Source organism: Protopterus annectens, chromosome 14.part0 (genome assembly GCF_019279795.1).
Source record: "Protopterus annectens isolate FY-2018-M chromosome 14.part0, PAN1.0, whole genome shotgun sequence".
Taxonomy (NCBI): Eukaryota; Metazoa; Chordata; order Ceratodontiformes; family Protopteridae; genus Protopterus; species Protopterus annectens.
In genome coordinates this window covers 551549166-551569971 of record NC_056748.1, presented here as the reverse complement: position 1 = coordinate 551569971, position 20806 = coordinate 551549166, and the positions used below count along the sequence as shown (strand labels likewise).

General features: G+C 38.1%; 1 protein-coding gene across 1 annotated transcript in view; it reads left to right on the top strand.

Annotated features, from left to right (window-relative positions):
• Positions 1–17733, top strand: part of LOC122789095 (myosin-4-like) — an 82420-nt gene extending 64687 nt beyond the window's left edge. Inside the window, exons 29-39 of the mRNA XM_044056295.1 lie at positions 3066–3249; positions 3334–3499; positions 4395–4519; positions 4639–4947; positions 8490–8693; positions 8792–8917; positions 9177–9347; positions 10461–10565; positions 10667–10762; positions 14704–14838; positions 17610–17733. Coding sequence (XP_043912230.1) covers positions 3066–3249; positions 3334–3499; positions 4395–4519; positions 4639–4947; positions 8490–8693; positions 8792–8917; positions 9177–9347; positions 10461–10565; positions 10667–10762; positions 14704–14838; positions 17610–17630 — 1642 coding nt within the window. The 3' untranslated portion in view covers positions 17631–17733. The remainder of the gene's footprint in view (positions 1–3065; positions 3250–3333; positions 3500–4394; positions 4520–4638; positions 4948–8489; positions 8694–8791; positions 8918–9176; positions 9348–10460; positions 10566–10666; positions 10763–14703; positions 14839–17609) is intronic.
• The last annotated feature ends 3073 nt before the right edge of the window (positions 17734–20806 follow it).

Below are 20806 nucleotides of genomic sequence, written 5' to 3'. Positions count from 1 at the left end.
ATTGCCAAATTCCGATAATCACAGCCACACAGGTAGAAACAGCACTCTCCAAAGCTAAGAATACAGCATCCATGCGACCAGATGACATCCCAGGTTGTGTACTACATGAACTACAAAATGAACTGGCACCCCACCTAAGTGTCATGTTTAATCATAGCCTCACCTCAGGCTTCGTTCCCACTGATTGGCGCACAGCTACAGTTATCCCAATCCACAAGGGAGGATCCACCTTGGATCCCGGGAACTACCGTCCCATCAATCTGACAAGCCTGATCTGCAAGGGCATGGAACGCATTATCATGGAACTTATAATCAAAGACATTGGCAACCTCCAGACACTGGACCCCACCTAGTTTGGGTTTGTGAAGGGCCGATCTTGTCTCCTGAATCTGATTGACTTCTTTAAATCTGTCTCCAGAGCGGTGGACGAGGGTAAGAAGGTCCACACAGCCTATCTGGACCTCGCCAAGGCCTTCAACACCATCCCCCACTCTGGAATCATAGATAAACTTACTAAGCTGGGCATAAATCCCTACGTCACTCGATGGGTTGCCAACTGGCTTACTGACAGACTGTAAAAGTAGCTGACTCCAAATCCAGCTCCAGACAAATGACAAGTGGAGTACCTCAGGGTTCAGTCCTGGGACCACTCTTGTTTGGCATCTACTTCTCTGAAGTACAGGCCAACACTAAGGGACTCTGGCTAACAAAGTTTGCAGATGACTGCAAACTGGGAGCCATTATTGAATTCCCCAATGATGTGGATATTCTACAAAATGGCCTTACAGAAACAGATGCCTGGTGCCAGAGCCATGGGCTCAAGCTTAACGCCAAGAAATGTATAGTCATCCCCTTTGGAAAAAAACATGTACCCTTGAACTACCACATAGGTGGCAGGACACTAAACATCCAAAGTGTGATGAGAGACTTAGGGACACAAGTGGACAGTGGTCTCACTTTCAATAACCACATCGCCACAACAGTCAGGAAATCCTTCTACGTGGCACACCTCATCACTAAGGGCTTTTCATCCAGAAAAAAGGAGGTCATTGTCCCACTGTACTCATCCCTCATTAGACCCATTATAGAGTATAATGCCCCATTTGGTATGTACCTCACAAGACATCTGCAACAGCTGGAAAGGCCACAGAAATACCTCACTAAAAGAATCACAGGCCTAAAGCAGATGCCATATGCTGACCGTCTAAAAAAACTCCAGCTATACTCTGTGGCATATCGTCTACTCAGTGGTGATCTCTGCTTAACATACAAGGCCATGTCAAACCCTGAGCTGTTGGACATGCTCCACTTAAAGAAATCCCAATCCCTCAGAGCCACACGCTCCAAGGATCTAAACCTTATCATCACAATGAACAAAACATGCTGGAGGAATAGGTTCCTGACCCAGAGACTCCCCATACTCTGGAATAGACTGCCCATACATGTCAAGCAGAGCACCTCATTGTCCCTCTTCAAAAGGAACCTTGATGATTGGATGGGAGATAGGAAATTCACCCCGGGGATCATGTCAGTCGCCCTGCTAGACAGGGGCCCAGAGAAGTAAATATTGTGGGAAAAAATTTCCAGGGAATTGTTATGGCTAGGCTTGCATAGGCCTTAGGGCCGATAGCCTAGTACCAACCTATAAACCTATGAACCTATACATAAATTACTGTCACCCCCTCCCTTCAGCTACCATTTAAATGTTATTCAGTGATAACTATTTCTCAAAGACTTACGTGCCATAACGTCAATCACACTCTGCAGTTTTTCTCCTAGTTAATCTTTGTCCTTCTTCAATTTAATCTTACTTAAAAAAAGTATAACAACCTCTCCATAAATGAACTCTGACAAATTTACATGTAAGGAATGCCATAGGAATGTGAAGCACACAATAATGCATTTTCAACTTTTAGTGGTTCAGAAGGAAACCCTAATTGCACTGTGCTGCCACCCGAGTATCTGTAATGAGCCATCAGCATGTGCCACTAACAATATGTTATTCTTTGACACATGCCGTGATAGTATGGAGTTTACTGTGGCAGACATGAGCTTTGGGCAGATTCAACACTAGTGGGATGTTGAGACATTGCCATACTGGAAGGAGCATGAGGGTTGCTTTAGTTACTTAAGCTGAGAATTGTTCTGCCAGATGGTTAGGACCACACATACGGTAGTTTATTAATTTATATTTTGTTGACTAGATTAACCCCAGTGGGCCTAGTCTACTACCAGTGTAGGCCCAAGAAGTTTGACAGAAGAATACTATCATTGGATGATGCTTGAGGGTCTGGCATTTTCTTATATGTGACTATAACAAGGAGAAGAAGACAGTGGAGATTATCAAATAAACACCATCTTTTACAACTGTGACTAAGGTTTAAGAATGGGCACTTAAACTATGAGAAAGGAATAATAAGATATATTTTATGACATGCTGAATATAGTTAAAGTAGGATGGTATAACTGAAATGTAAACTTACAAAAATAAGGTGTATTTTGTGCCTTTAAGATCCATCATGGTTCTGTATCTTCAGCATGTTTGCCCATAGACCTTGGCATATTTCACTGAATATAGACTAGTTAATGGATGGTGACTACCTATGGCATGGTAACATGATATCCCACATGATGACACTATGTTGAATGTCATACAGCAAAGCCTGAGAGAGTACAAAATCATTTTTGCATTTTATATTCTCTTCAAATGTTATGCCACAGCCTGCAGTTGTAAATTACTATCATTTCAGTATCTTTATGAATAAAAATCTAGAATATATAAGACTTCTAGCTATGGTATTCAAATTTATTTAAATAGATCTACAGATCAGAATAAATGTTTTAATACTCTAAATCATATTAAGTATGACATTTGTGCTCCTGCAATATGTCTCTTAGCCTTTTGTATACTTGTGTATACATGGACAGAAGCTGCTTCTGACCTCTATATGTTTTGTACAGCTACACCTCTATATGTATCTGTACTTCTGTTTCACTTATCTGTGAATACATATATTTTTGTATGTGCGTGCCTGTTCATCTGAGACTGTGCCTATTTTTAATAGAAAAAAGCTTGTCCAGCGTCTCCAAGAAGCAGAAGAACAGATTGAGGCTGTAAATTCCAAGTGTGCCTCACTGGAGAAGACAAAAGTGAGGCTACAAGGAGAAGTGGAAGATCTTATGCTGGATGTAGAAAGGTCGAATGCAGCAGCTGCAGCCCTTGATAAGAAGCAGAGGAACTTTGATAAGGTAACACTGTTGTCTTTTACACCAAACCACAATCATTCTATAGTAGCCACACACAGTTACATTAAACAAATACACTATTTACAGGTTCTCACTGAATGGAAACAAAAACATGAAGAAAGTCAGGCAGAGCTGGAAGCAGCTTTGAAGGAATCACGTTCTATTAGCACGGAACTCTTTAAAGTGAAGAATGCTTATGAGGAAGCTCTGGATCAGCTAGAAACTCTGCGTCGTGAGAATAAGAACCTACAACGTGAGTGATCCATTACATCTTGTTAGCATTTCGTTTTCCACATCTACCTGCACTGTCACCAGATTGAAAAAAATAATGCTGACACATTTTGCATTAAACATTCATTGCTTTTGCTAACTGTTCCTTTAACACTGTATGGAAGAGCATTTGACCAAAAAAAAAAAACAAAAAAAAACAGTAGCAATTAAAAGAGCAGCACCTAGGCAGTTTTGCACCCTGAGCAGTTCTTTACATTGATGACCCTTAACCAAACTTGAAGAGCAAGAACAAAAAAAAGCTCCTCTCCAAACATAACTGAATCACAAATTAAAAAAAAAATAACTACTCTGATTGCCTGAAGTACTTATTTGCACATTTCCATTCATTTAAACAGCTGTTAAATGAATGCAATACCACTACTGACTAAAGCTGGCAATCAGCACTTTACTTCCACATTAAACATTGCATTCATCCTAATGCTTACACACCTCCTTCATCCTGCCTGGCTATTGTAGTTGTCCAGTGACCTTTTCAGAAAGACTTACTGCATAACTTAAACTGATGGTGTTCTGTTTTGCTTTTTCTTTCAATAGTCTGTACCAAATAAATGTATACATGTGGTCTGGGTCATATTTTAAAATTAAAACTGTTGTAACACTGCCATTAGTTACTGTAATTGCATCTGGTTACTCACATATATCCGAAAATTCATACAGGGCATATATTTACCTTTATCAGTTGAATTATTTAAGGCTAAAGCACTAAATAAGCTACATTATTAAATTTAGGAAGTAGAAATGCACCTTTCATGCTCTGCAAAATATCTACTGCAATGATTTGTGTTGATATCTAAAATAATAACTTGTTATTAAATGGTATTTAAAATAAATTTGTTTGTACTATGTCCCATTCACAGAGGAAATATCTGACTTAAGTGAGCAGATTGGAGAATCTAGCAAATGTACCCATGAACTGGAGAAAGCCAAAAAGCAGGCTGAGCAAGACAAATCAGATATTCAAAGTGCACTAGAAGAGGCTGAGGTAAGTATTCAATCAATACTAAATGGAATATGTTTTCATTTTATTGAAGATGTGAATAAAAGTTGATCTTGACTTTTAGGATTTAGGGTAACTCGTGTATTATTTCTGTGGAACTTTAGGCATCTTTGGAACATGAAGAGGCTAAAATTCTACGAGTTCAGCTTGAATTAAATCAGGTGAAATCAGAAGTAGACAGAAGAATTGCAGAGAAGGATGAAGAAATTGACCAAATGAAGAGAAATCACCAGCGAATTGTAGAAGCTATGCAGAGCTCACTAGATGCTGAGGTCAGAAGCAGGAATGATGCCCTGAGACTGAAGAAGAAAATGGAAGGTGATCTGAATGAAATGGAAATTCAGCTGAGTCATGCAAACCGTCAGGCAGCAGAAGCACAGAAACAACTTAGAAATGTGCAGGGTCAGCTCAAGGTAATATATTGGTTTCTTCAGACATCTTATAGGTTCATAGGTTGGTACTAGGCTAATAGCCCTAGGGCCTATACAAGCCTATAACAATTCCCTGGCTATTTCTTCCCACACTATTTACTTCCCTGGACCCCTGTCTAGCTGGGTGAATACCGTGATCCCCGGGGTGAATTTTCTTTCTCCCATCCAATCGTCAAGGTTCCTTTTGAAGAGGGCCAAAGAGGCACTCTGCTTGATCTGTATGGGCAATCTATTCCAGAGTCTGGGGAATCTCTGGTTCAGGAACCTATCCCTCCAGCATGTTTTGTTTATTGTGATGACAAGGTTTAGATCCCTGGAGTGTGTGGCTCTGAGGGATTGGGATTTCTTTAAGTGTATCATGTCCAACAGCTCTGGGTTTGACATGGCCTTGTATGTTAAGCAGAGATCGCCTCTGAGTAGACGATATGCGACAGACTATAGCTGGAGTTTTTTAAGGCGGTCAGCGTAGGGCATCTGCTTTAGGCCTGTGAATCTTTTAGTGAGATATTTCTGCGGCCTTTCCAAACATCTACACAATAACTTCTATTATTCAGAATAATGTACCTACTGACTGGGAAGTGATTGGTAGTTTGCAGTACATTGGAGGTAAACTGTCTTTCTCCCATGACAAACATTGCAACTTTATTTTTTTCCTCTTCATGACTGTTTTTATGCTTTTCTGTACAATGTTACTTGGCCCATACAGGTCAGTTTCCACACTGTTTTTCTTTATGCGAGTCCTCTAGAAATGAATATAACACTACGTGTGGGCTGTTAACCTGGAATATATAGATGCAATACCATGGCATTCTTTATCATGTTGCTTAAGTAATGGAATTATGAAGTGTTCTGGCCAGAACTCCCATTCCCCTCTCCATACAAGTAACCCACCTCAGCCCTGATGAGTGGCATTAAGGATCTGTACATACTAAACTAACAAACAGTAAAATGTATGAAAAGAGAACTCAGTATCCTGTGTCATTTACATCATTACTGTCAGCTTTCCCTATGCCAGAATACAATTTTAGCTTACTTTCATATATTGAGATGCTGTTTGTATTAATTTTATGTATTTATTTGTCTGGCAACCATGGTAATCATAGAATATATTAATGTAACACCATGTTAGCCTTTCGGCTGTTGATAACTTGTGAAGGGCTGATCTTGTCTCCTGAATCTGATTGACTTCATCGAATCAGTCTCCAGAGTTGTGGACGAGGGCAAGGTGGTCCACACAGCCTATCTGGACCTCGCCAAGGCCTTTGACACCATCCCCCACTCTGGAATCATAGATAAACGTACTAAGCTGGGCATAAATCCCTGCGTCACTCGATGAGTTGCCAACTGGCTTAGTGACAGAACCCAGACTGTAAAAGTAGCCGACTCCAAATCCAGCTCCCGACAAGTGACAAGTGGAGTACCGCAGGGTTTAGTCCTGGCACCACTCTTATTTGGCATATACTTCTCTGAAGTACAGGCCAACACTAAGGGACTCTGGCTAACAAAGTTTGCAGAAGACTGCAAACTGGGAGCCATTATTGAATCCCCAAATGATGTGGATATTCTACAAAAGGGCCTTACAGAACCAGATGCCTGGTGCTAGAGCCATGGGCTCAAGCTTAATGCCAAGAAATGTATATTTATCCCCTTTGGAAAAAAACTTGTACCAATGAATTACCACATAGGTGGCAGAACGCTAAACATCAAAAGTGTGATGAGAGACTTAGGGGCACAGGTAGACAGTGGTCTCACTTTCGATAACCACATCGCCACAACAGTCAGGAAATCCTTCTATGTGGCATACCTCATCACTAAGGGCTTTTCATCCAGAAAAAAGGAGGTCATTGTCCCACTGTACTCATCCCTCATTAGACCCATTATAGAGTATAATGCCCCGTTTTGTATGTACCTCACAAGACATCTGCAACAGCTGGAAAGGCCACAGAAATACCTCACTAAAAGAATCACAGGACTAAAGCAGATGCCATATGCTGACTGTCTAAAAAAACTCCAGCTATACACTGTGGCATATTGTCTACTCTGAGGCGATCTCTGCTTAACATACAAGGCCATGTCAAACCCTGAGCTGTTGGACATGCTCCACTTAAAGAAATCCCAATCCCTCAGAGCCACATGCTCCAGGGGTCTAAACCCTGTCATCACAATGAATAAAACATGCTGGAGGGATAGTTTCCTGACCCAGAGACTCCCCATACTCTGGAATAGACTGCCCATACATGTCAAGCAGAGCACCTCATTGGCCCTCTTCAAAAGGAACTTAGATGATTGAATGGGAGATAAGAAATTCACCCTGGGGATCATGTCAGTCACCCTGCTAGACAGGGGCCCAGAGAAGTAAATATTGTGGGAAGAAATATCCAGGGAATTGTTATGGCTAGGCTTGCATAGGCCCTAGGGCCGATAGCCTACTACCAACCTCTGAACCTATGAACAGAACAGGAATTATAAACTGTATTGGCCAAAGCTCCAGTATTCCTCCCTCTAATTATCTGGGTACTTCTCTATGAAAAGCAACTTACATTTTGTGATCCTTCAGGAAAAGAGCAAACATTTCTCTGAAGAAGGGGATCTGAGTTTATTAAGTTTTTTTTTATAGTGATTACCTCCTAGTAACATGTTTCTCTTAATAGGCTGTCTTGTTCTACTCTAGTAACACTAGTATGTTTAAAGTAAGGATTGTATTTCTATCATTCTAGTTAATAGTTAAGGTAACTTTCTTACATGTAGGTACTTGTTCTGTCTTACACTGCTCTGGAATTTATTCTTCAGGATCTTTTCTCTCCTCCTCAGTGTTCCTCTGACGTTTTCAGTCTCTCTTTTACAAGATGGCTGCTGTTCTGGAAGTATACTGTCTGTTGTTACTGCACTGCTCACAACACTCCTCATAACCTGAATTTATGCATGAGCTTTCTTGGCTCCTTTTCACAGCAAATATTACCATCTTACATAGTATCCGACCTACTAGATAGCCAGGTGATTCGCCACTTATTTTTGTTGGCAGGTCTTTCTTTTTCCCAGTTACCTACTTATAACAGAAATAAAGCAAAATAGCAGATTTACCACATGGTGTCTTATTTTTCAAACTTCTAATGGAATACCACAACATCTAAAACTTGAAATGCTGTAATTTACTACTGAGAAAGTGTTACATCCCCTAATACCCTGGATTTCTGTTCTATGTGACAAACACTAATACCTATCCACTTACTCTCTGTTTTGCTTTTTAGACCATACACTTCTCATTCATTTTTCCTTACCTTTGCACACTGAAACTCATTTTTTATGTATATAAACACTAAGTTTTCTAGTTAAGAGAAGAATGGAGTAACAATTGTTATGCAACAATGGTTGATAAACTGAAATTGGTCTCATTCCAAAATGTTTCTATAATTAAATCAGAATACTCAATAAGCAACATTAGTAAACTGAGAACAAAGCATGCATTTTGCAATATGTGCAATTTGTACTGTGTACTGATATTTTGATCCACATTTGTTTTTAAGGATGCACAGCTGCATTTAGATGATGCAATCAGAAGTGCAGAGGACTTTAAGGAACAGCTTGCCATGGTAGAACGTAGAAGTAACCTCTTGCAGGCTGAGATAGAGGAGATACGAGCTACCTTGGAACAGACAGAAAGAGCTCGCAAAGTGGCTGAACAAGAGCTTCTGGACACTACTGAAAGGTCACAGCTTCTGCACTCTCAGGTAGGTCTTGATGGTATCTGATACGGCTTCCACAGTAATTTTTCTTTTCCACTCTGTATTATAACATCATCATCAAATTACTGGCTTTCTGTTAACAGAACACCAGTCTACTGTCTACAAAGAAGAAACTAGAAAGTGATGTTTCCCAACTTCAAAGTGAAGTAGATGAGGCAATCCAAGAAGCAAGAAATGCAGAAGAAAAGGCCAAGAAAGCCATCACAGATGTAAGGATTACCTTCCTGCATGTTTTAAATTTAATCTTGGAAAGCTTGCACAAAATGAATCAACAGTTTTGATGAACATGTGCTTGAATGTGCTAGGGCATGGAGATAATAATACAGACCTCCTGTGCATAGATGACAAAATTCTCACCAAGCAAACTCTTGTGGGAACAAGAGTCACCAGGCTCAAAGCTGTCAAACAGCGCAGTCAGGTTTATATTTTAACTCTTAAGTAACCATTTTAACTTAATGTCACCTGCAGGCAGCCATGATGGCTGAAGAACTTAAAAAGGAACAGGACACCAGTGCCCACCTGGAGAGGATGAAGAAGAACCTGGACCTGTCAGTCAAGGATCTACAACATCGTCTTGATGAAGCAGAGCAGTTAGCAATGAAGGGAGGCAAGAAACAGATCCAGAAACTGGAAGCTCGGGTATGTATTATACACTGGATTTAACAAATGTCAATATATTACTGACTTTTGCATTGTTTTGAGTGAAAAAAAACATTCTATATGTTGCATTATGTACCTCTGTCGGAATGGTTTGCTTGTTTTACTGCTTGTGTTATGCCATTCTCATCATGAAGCTCAGAAATATTTTTCACTGCTTCAACAGGAAAAAGACTTAAGTGCTATATGGCCGAGACAGCTTATGTAAAGTAAAAATGCTCTTGCGTATTGCAGAATGCAACAGTACTGTACTACATGCAGAATACATCGATGGCAGTTAACTTCAAAACTGTTCTGCGTCCGAATTATTTGTGAAAGATGGAATCATTCTGATGAAGACCAGTAATGGTTGAAAGCGCTTAACTCTAACTCTGTATGCTACATTTTTCGTCTGTTTGCAAGTCTGCTTGTTGTTCCAGTTCGTGTTCGTGTTCGTGTTTTATGACAATAAACTGTGGATTATTTTTGGCAGTTGTTGGCACTTATTGGTGTGTTCCATAGGCATTTTTTGGAGGTATTGTGAAGTGTTTTTTTTTCTAAAGATGGAATCATTTCACATTAAAACATCCTGTCCTGAACCCTCAACAGTACCTGTCATCCCACTAACTTAAAGACACGATGATAGGACACACTTTTATATCAATTATTGTTTGGAATAAATTATGTGCTTTAGAATAAATTTTATACATCAAAATCCTTTCTTTTTCCACTGCACAGAATTCATTGAACAACACCTCTCTCTTCTCTGTGACGTTTTCTTCATTTATTGATGGTATAGAACTTTGTGATGCATATATAGAGAAGCTACCAACTTTAGCTATGTAATGAGGAGAAAGACAGATACAGTTTAAAATCAATATTCTGATAATTTCTGTGTTATGTATGCTACATGTATGCCAATGGAAAAGGGACTTATTAAAATACGCTGCAATATAAATGGTTATTAAAATGCACTACAATACAAATGCTTTCATGCAATAAGTGTCGAATTACAGTATTGATTGATAAAAAGTTAGAGTGTTGTTCATGAATAAGCTTACAAAGCTACCATACTAATATTGATCAGTGAGTTTCCCATCTTAATTTTCTTTCTAGGTACGCGAACTTGAAAATGAGCTTGAAGCAGAACAGAAACGAGGTGTTGATGCTATAAAGGGGGTCCGCAAGTATGAAAGGAGAGTCAAGGAGCTAACATACCAGGTATTACACTTGTTTCAGATTAGGTAGAGCTCCTGTGTCTGTATGCAAAGTTTTTATACATTAGCTGTTCCTAAATTGTATATTCTGTGTTCTGCATCTAGACTGATGAAGATAAGAAAAACATTTTGAGACTGCAGGATCTGGTAGACAAACTACAGCTCAAAGTCAAGGCCTACAAGAGACAGGCTGAAGAAGCTGTAAGTATTAATTATAAGTTGTTCATTTCTTTTAAATTAAAAAAACTATAGACAAGAAACAAAAGCTCAGCTTTTAGTTGTAAAAGAGAATTATAGCTTGGTATATAGTGCATTAAAAAGTACATGCAATTTATTTAGACTATATATATATATATATATATATATATATATATATATATATATATGGGTCTACTACTAATGCCCGACACGACGATTCCCCGACAGGAAACTCACCGACGCCAGATGACCGACAGGTAAGTGTACCGACAGGATGATTTGCCGACAGCGGAAAGACCGACAAGGGAATGTGCGATCGCGACGCGGTAAGTGTGCGATGGTGACGGAGTTAGGAGCAGTCAGGTAAGTGATCGAGATTGTGGGATGTCGGGTTAGGCTGTGGGAAAGGTGAGTGTGTGTTCGTGTCGGAGGTATGGTTCGGGTAAGGTAAGTGTGTGCTAGTGAGGGACTGTAGTTTAGGGACGGGTTAAGTGAGTTAGGGTTAGGGTGCAGGTAGGTGATGTGTGCGTTAGTGTCGGGGCTTGGGCTAGGGGTGGGTTAAGTGAGTTAGGGTTAGGGTGCAGGTAGGTGATGTGTGCGTTAGTGTCGGAGCTTGGGCTAGGGGTGGGTTAAGTGAGTTAGGGTTAGGGTGCAGGTAGGTGATGTGTGCGTTAGTGTCGGAGCTTGGGCTAGGGGTGGGTTAAGTGAGTTAGGGTTAGGGTGCAGGTAGGTGAAGTGTGCGATAGTGTCGGACCTTAGGGTTAGGGTTTGGGTCAGGGCTAGTGTGTATGCTATGTAGTGTCGCGTGTTGTTTACATTCCGTGTGTCGGTGTAATGATGTTCGGTGTTTTGTGTTGTCGGGTTTGTGTCGGGTTTGTGTGTTGTCGGTCATCTGGCGTCGGTGAGTTTCCTGTCGGGGAATCGTCGTGTCGGGCATTAGTAGTAGACCCATATATATATATATATATATATATATATATATATCTATATATCTATATATATATATATATATATATATATATATATATGTATATATATATATATATATATATATATATATATATATATGAGTCTACTTCACATGACTGAAAACTCATTTGACTGAATTTCATTTGACTGAGACCACAATACCTAATTTTCAAAATACTGAAAACTCATTTGACTGAATCTCATTATACTGAAAGCTTACAATGCTGAATTTCAAAAAACTAAATAGACATGCACACTAACAACACTAATGACTAACTCTTTCCAAAACTTAAAAATGACTTACTAACTCTCTTAAGAGAAACTTGACGATGTAAAACCAAACTAGGTGGGGGCTATGCCCCCCATACCCCCAATGGGGGGCTGTGCCCCCCACATCCTCCCTAACTGTATATACTAACTCCAGGATCACACTAAGTGGGGAAAAGGGCATATACATTTTACTCACCTTACAGTACTCTGCACGCTGCCACTACTACTGGGAATGCACAAAACATCCACCATATTACTTTGGATACTTCCCATAAAATGTAAAGAGACATACCCACATTTAGAAACACTACAACACTACTTTCTACATGACTATCAGTATTCTGACAGTCAGCACTTTAAGTTATAGTAATTCTTTTTATCACAAGCAAGTCACAGGTGAAGAGAAGCCCACATCATGTCTATGGGTTAAAATTCAGTATAATGAGATTCAGTCAAATGAGTTTTCAGTATTTAGAAAATTAGGTATTGTGGTCTCAGTCAAAAGGAATTAAGTCAAATGAGTTTTCAGTCATGTGAAGTAGACCCATATATATATCTATCTATCTATCTATCTATATATATATATATATATATATATATATATATATATATATACACACACACACACACACACACACACAGACACACACACACACACACACACACACACACACACACACACACACATACACACACACACACACACACACACACACACACACACACACACACACACACACACACACACACACACACACACACACACACACACACACACACACAATGCAGTTTAGCTTTCAACTTCTTTAAAGCATTGTGGTTCAAACAGAAATTAATTATATACAAAATATTTGTAAGATAAGCTTTCATTCTTTTGATACAATCTCAGTGCAAGTTATGTATATTGGGTCACAGCTGTGCTCTGATCGAATCTCAGGAAATGCTGATTAGCAGGTACACCTGAAGGCTTTGACTGTCCATTGCTCCTTATGAAGAGCTTTATGCCCCTATACACAATCTCACCTTCTTGAAGGCAGATCAGGATGTGTACATTTCACAGGGAAATTTACTGACCATCCAGTCTGCATTGTTTTTCCAAACTTGTTATCAGATAATAGACTTGTCTGGTCATACTATTTTCTGAAGCACAAATTCAGTTTTTTGAAATTAGTTATGTCAGGCAGACTGATGTATTATTGTTATCCGAGGACATGACAAATGTAAGCTTAATTATCTATTTACTATTGCATGTACATGACTATAAATGTTACTGCAAAGTTATACAGTGCATGGTAAAGTAACATTGCTCTACATAAGTCAATAGAAAAACAAACAATTGCATTTCATGGCTAAAGTGCTGCTCCTCATTTCAACCAGTCACTGTTCATTTTGGCGGGATGCACAACCAGTCACTGTTCATTTTGGCGGGATCACAACCAGTCACTGTTCATTTTGGCGGGATGCACAACCAGTCACTATTCATTTTGGCGGGGCACAACCAGTCACTGTTCATTTTGACAGGATCACAACCAGTCCCTGTTCATTTTGGCAGGATGCACAACCAGTCACTGTTCATTTTGGCGGGATGCACAACCAGTCACTGTTCATTTTGGCAGGATCACAACCAGTCACTGTTCAATTTGTCGGGATGCACAACCAGTCACTGTTCATTTTGGTGGGATGCACAACCAGTCACTGTTCATTTTGGCGGGATCACAACCAGTCACTGTTCAATTTGTCGGGATGCACAACCAGTCACTGTTCATTTTGGCGGGATGCACAACCAGTCACTGTTCATTTTGGCAGGATCACAACCAGTCACTGTTCAATTTGTCGGGATGCACAACCAGTCACTGTTCATTTTGTTGGGATGCACAACCAGTCACTGTTCATTTTGTTGGGATGCACAACCAGTCACTGTTCATTTTGGCGGGATGCACAACCAGTCACTGTTCATTTTGGCGGGATCACAACCAGTCACTGTTCATTTTGACGGGATGCACAACCAGTCACTGTTCATTTTGGGCAGGGTCACAACCAGTCACTGTTCATTTTGGGCAGGGTCACAACCAGTCACTGTTCATTTTGGTGGGATGTACTACATCTTGGAGCAGAAGGGTTTCCGAAGTTGTTTTACAAGTACTTCAGGAAAAATAAAAATTAACAGAATAACATACCTTAGCACATTGCAGTACACAATAATCTAAAAAACACAACAAGCAGGATCATTTTCACAAAAAAAAAAAAAAAAATCTTCAAACATTTGAGCTAGATCATCTTCCTTAAAAACAGATTAACCACCATCATCTCTAAATATTGAGTTAATGATTGGAGTAGAAGATATGTATATGTAATTAACAGTCATGTGCATTAAAGCATTTCTGTGTGAAAACTTGGAACTAAATATGGAAATACATATTATTTTTAAGATACTTATAGTTGATTGAATGTGCTGTAAGTTTTACTGATAGTCCAAGTCTGGTATGAAACGATATATTCCACCAACGTTTGGTATTGATGCCTATCAACTCCTAGCAATTCTTTTGTTTTGAAATATTCTAATGCATGTCATGGATCCTTACCGACTAAATATTAAAGCAGTTCTGAATGGCTATAGTTTAGTATACATTTTTTTTTCCATTTGAATTTGTTGGTCAGGTTTTGTCTTCTTTGGCAAACGTTAACAGAGTATTTGCTTTTTATAGGAAGAACAGGCCAATACCAACCTCTCCAGATTCCGAAAAGTTCAGCATGATCTTGAAGAAGCTGAGGAACGGGCTGATATTGCTGAATCCCAAGTCAACAAACTCAGGGCTAAAAGCCGTGATCTTGTTTCAAAGGTAAACAAAAATACCTTTCTGTTTTTCTTTTACTGCTGGTAGTAATGTATTCTTTCTCCTTTACTCCACATAATTTTGACTTTTTTATAAACAAAACGAATTTGAGTATCTCAATGCAGCAACATGTTGAAAGGAATGGGAATATAAAAGAAGTGAAGCAGGTTATTGGCAGGGAAGAAAAAAGAATTTGACATGTATTTGGCTTGGATAAGAGCTAAAGTTTAATAGCTATTAATATACATTTGTATTTTGGAAGAGCTAGTTTGACATGCATTTTCATTCAATAAGAAAGCTGATATTATTCTAAATAATATAATTCAAGCTTTATTACATAATCAGATCACCAACTTTGCCTTTACTTAATGATAAGTTATTAGATATTACGTTTTATGGCCTTATATGTAAGGGAGTGAAGATATCTCAGTCTACCAGTGGAGAAGTGTAAAGATATTTCCTAATATGAACTCTTAGTCTTTAATGTGTCATATATTGTTCTTCAAATGTTGTATGAATTTCCTAAAGGGAAAGGTAAACTGTGCTTTCCTTGTCATGTTTTTACTTTACTTCATTTAGTACAAACAAATATAATATGTATATATGGATCTACTTTGAAACGTCAAAAGACCAGATAACCGGATTGCATTTTCGTGAGATGAAAATTGTGAAACATTACATACCCGAATGGCCATTTTTCCCAGGGCAAGTAAACACTTGCCCACATCTCAATGAAACATGCACCAGAGTAAATAAAACCCACCCACCCCCAACTATATATATATATATATATATACCAACTTTAGGACTGCACTGCAACTGAGAAAACAACTTGTAAATTGTTTGGGTATGTAATGCAGTTCAGTTATCTGGACTTTCAACATTTCAAAGGGGATCCATATATATATTTATATATATAGTATTAATAATGATAATAATTATAAGTATATATATACATACATACACACACACACATATATATATGTATATATATTTATATATATATATATATATATATATATATATATATATATATATATATATATATGAGCCCTTCATTTGTTCGAACTTTCAAATGTTCGAAACTCATATGGCTGACACCATATGAGCGAACCTTTGAAAGGCCAACAAATGATAGTGGAGATCCCGCTACAGTGCAGGACTGGGAGATTCCCTGTAGTGCAATCTCGGAGTGAGAATATTTAAGTAGCAGAGGGTGTGGGGGGGTTCAGGAGGGATTGTCCCCCTGTATAATACAGTTTTACTGTGTTTACAGGTAAGTAAATGGAGCTATTTCAGGATGTCGGTCTTTCGAAATGTCGATCATATGGTGTCGGCCATACGAAAGTCAACATTCTGAACGGTCGTCATTCTGAAGTAGACCCATATATATATATATATATATATATATATATATATATATATATATATATATATATATATACACACACACATACATACATCTCTTCCTCTTTGTTCCCTACTCACCCCTCAGCTACTTGTAGTCACACTACCCTGCACTTATCATAATCGCCTTTTCTCTCCATTCTTACTTCCTTCAATAACCATAATATGAACACCAAGATATCACTCAATTTCCCCTCACTGTCTCTAATCATGTAATCTGTAATATTTTTTTTTTAAATATCTTATTAGAATTGTCTCAGGTTTCATTTACCACATACTAATCTGTGTAACAATATGACTAATGAGTTTTTTCTCACATATTTTCTCCAACTCAAGTTATTGCTTTTCATTGTACTCTACTATGAAACATATGGTATATATTTTTCTCATTACAAGATTTTTTACTCCTGTGTTTTGTAGTGTAACATGGCACTTTGTGATTTAAAATATCTTTGATTTTTGAAAGATTGTGATAGGGAGCTTTTCTCCCTAGTCCTCCACTGAAAATGAACAGGTTCTGTTCCAGTCAGACTTTCCTGGTAAACAAATTTCAAATAAATAAATAAATGGATATAACCAGAAGGATTGTGAAAATGGATGACGGAGCTGCTAATGTGGTTTATGGGTTTTGCTTTGTATAACAGCATCAGAAAATGTCAGCTTTCAAAACTGTGACAACATCTTACAAATCTGAACATCACAAGGTACCCATTTCAGTAAATAGTAAAATGTCCGTGCCTCTGCAGGGGCCTCACCTCCATATCCTACACTTCCTAGCCATATATATAAAAGCGTATATATTTTACATAATTTCAGAATTGGATGAGTACAAATGCATCCTCTTCTCAATATATTTTCAATCTTGTATTCCAGTATAAATTCTAGGCAGTCTGGGAGTGAAGTGCTTACATGAGAGGTGGTGGGTCTTGCTCCTAAAAAAACACTATTCAAAATATTTAACTTCTGTGTTTTCTGTAATGTTTGTTCAGCATTCTGTGTCTTTTGTAAGCTTGACTTATTATTTTTCAACTTTGCTAGCGTCGGCATCTTTGTGATGCAACAGGATGTGATTAAAACCATGGTTAAAATAAACTATGAGAGCTATACTTTGTGACGCACAGGTGGCATGTCTATACAAAATGGTCTAGATGACAACATGGTGATACCCTGTGGGCCTGTATCATCTTCAACAGTTATAGTTACTGTGCTTATTATAAGCACTTTACAGAAGAAATGTTTGATAGACTACAGTGAAACCAATGCATTTGTTTAGCAATATAAATAGGCATTGGATTAGGTTCTTGCTCACATGGTCTTACACAACTTTAGATGTCTCTTTCATTTACATTGTTTATTTTTTTCTTTTACAGAAAGGAGACGGAGAAGAATGAATAAAGACCACATACATAGTTACAGAAGTTCATAAAATATGAATTTCACTATAAAAACAATATCTGAATTTGTACAGCAATATTTGTAAATAAATAGCTTCCTTCAAACATCCATTGCCTTTTTATTAGAGCTGAGTTTTCGTATATTTGAAAAGGTACAGAATCATGACTGTTCATGTCAGATATCTAATAATTTGATGACTCTCATGCAATAGTATGTAATTATCCCAGTTAAGAAAAATAATATGTGCTTTGTTTATACACCATGAACTGTATGTAATATCTGATTTTGCTCTGCATTTTTAAGCCTTTAAGACCCATTTATAACTGTTTCATACTTATAAATTCATTTAAATATTTCTTCTCCAAAAAGGAGATGCAAATGATGACAAAAGTGTCCAGTGCTTCTACGCTGAGACTGAAATTGATTTATTGTGAACAGGACTCTACCCTGGTCAACAGAGTCAAATAAATAAAACTCAATAAATGTGATGCCTCGAGAAAAGGCTTCTTATGAGAGGCAGGAGACACTATAGTGTGAATCCTGACAGTTTGCAAAATAATAACAATGCAATAAAACAAAACAAAAAAGACCCAAGCAACTGCAAGTTCCACCACTTTAATGTCACGATACAAAAATGTTAGACGAAAAAGTCCCACACACTAAGCGCTTTCACCAATATACAATGGCTTTTTCAGAGTTGAGTGGGAACTGATAACAAATGCATATAAAAAGATCAGCATCATCAAAGTGTAACCAATCGAGTAATAAAAACAATTAAAAATGTGTTTGCCACACCGATTCATTTCCTAAACACAAAATACCTTCAAACAGGTACAGCTTAAAGAAAAAATATTAAAGAAAAAAATATTAATAAAAAATGTTGACTCTTAACCATAAAAACTGTTTTCCTTTTATCCACTTATTGATATTTAAATAAAATAAATACTGTTAAATGCTTAATTTTAATACAATCTATATTGCAATTAAAAATCTATATCATTATGCTAACACTTAGGTAAACAATAAATAATTGCTATTAATGAAAGTAAATGCATATGAACATTCATCACAAAGTTATTGCTCTTGTTTTAATATAGGCAAAATGGCAATATTTTCATTGAGCCCTGGTGGCCACATATAATTGAATCTAAATTGCCATTTAATTTCTAAGTTTTCTAATTTTAACTTGGAATCACCCCCTCTCTCACATGGAAATACCCTATCTATAAGAAAAAAAATTATTTTTTTTTAAATTAATACAAGATATACTATGTATGTAAAGTGCATTGTGCTGATTTCTAATTCTTATTGCTCTTGTGTGTTCAGCTATCCTGTCCTTTAATCTCCGTGTAGTCATTCCTACATAGTAACTTTTACAACTGATTCACATAGTAACATATATTAACATTGTTATTATTTTGTCTCAACTACAAAGACTATTGAACATGGTAGTATAATGGTTTTGAGATATAACCATTTAGCCCCAGTACTGCATGCAATTATTAATAATGCATGGAATATAGGTTTTAATGAACAAAGTAAGGCAGTCCTGGGTTTCAAACATTTAATTACCTACAGCAGAGGTAAAAATTTGAAGAATATTTTGGAAGCACCCAAGAAGAAAAAGCAGGTGTACTGAATGCACAAATGAGGTGCATGCAAATTTTGCAAATTTATCAATGATGGACCTTATGTTTCTGTTATAGGTTATGGCAGAACTTTATCCTGCTCTGGTAGATGTAGTTGTAATACTACAATGAGAGTACTGATTTTATTTAAATATCAGTGTAGGTGGATAAAAGGAAAACAGTTTTTATGGTTAAGTGTCAACATTTTTTATTAATATTTTTTCTTTAAGCTGTACCTATTTGAAGTGCCACACCAATCTGCGTCTCTCCCTATGGTGAGTATTCACCACTGAGAGACTATGTGCATACAAGAAGCAATGCAGACTGGAAACACAAGTGGAGCCTACAACAGATTCTCAAGTTCATGATGTTTGTAATGCACAGATGAAGCTGTGAAGCTGTGTGGTGAGCCATTACCTCTGTAGGAGCATCTATAATGGTAGATTTGGATGACCCTCTCCTTGCAGTTTTGCGGGCAGTGCCACTGGGTCATGGGATTGTGCCACCTGCATGCTGTGATTATTATCAACCATAGTTAATCTGTTGATCCCAGCCCTTTAGTGTTCTGTTCTTCTGAACTTAATGCCAGTGGCAGATGTGAAAGCATGGACACACATGACAATACTATCAGCCCACAAATGTATATCCCTAACCCCCCACTTTGGTATGCATTTTGATAGATGTGAAAAGTGCAGCTATTGCATACATTGCCAGACATAACTTGTCATACAGGTTGTTGCAGCTGCAGAATAGAGGTGCTTTGACATCTGCGGTGGTGCTAGTCTTGCATTGAATGGAATCCAGCTTGTATATCTAGACAGGTATGGTGTTCGAATCTGACCTCAGTTAACTTGTGTGTGTGTGTGTGGGGGTTGGTGGTACATTATGGTCATTGTATGATTTTTAGAATGAGGGTTTGGTATAATGGTTATGATCCCTGACTTCTGTTTATTGGGTAGGCTTATAATAGTCTCTTAGACTGACAGCTTAGTATTAAGCTGTGAACCTTGGAGGATACATATGCAGATGGGCCTCAAACAATCCTTCCCTTCAAACATACAGTGGACTGTGTTACAGTGTCTATAATAGACATTATAACTTGCTACATCCCCTACTGACACACCTGAAGCTGATGCCTACCTAGCTCCCACATCCAAACCACCTCTATGAATGAATGAATATTTCTCCTGCCAGGCAAATGACATAAAAACTCCCTACCCCCTGCCTTTTGCAATGTCTGATGCCTTGCTCCCAGCACTGAAGATCATATCTGTACCCCTTTGTTATACCTTTTCTGGAGACTAATTATGCTTGCAGTAGCACTTCATTCTCCTGGCTAGTGAACTTCTCAAGGTGTTGTCTTACTTTGGTGGCAGTGTCAGTCCCTGTACACCTATGGCCAAACATATTAGTCAGTATGTATGTTTGGTATATTGTGGGGTACAATACCTGTGACAACTTGCTCATTCCTGTATCACTGAGTTATCATCTGCAGTTAGTGCTATGCACAGCCCCCCCCCCCCACTAGTTTATATGCTGTACCC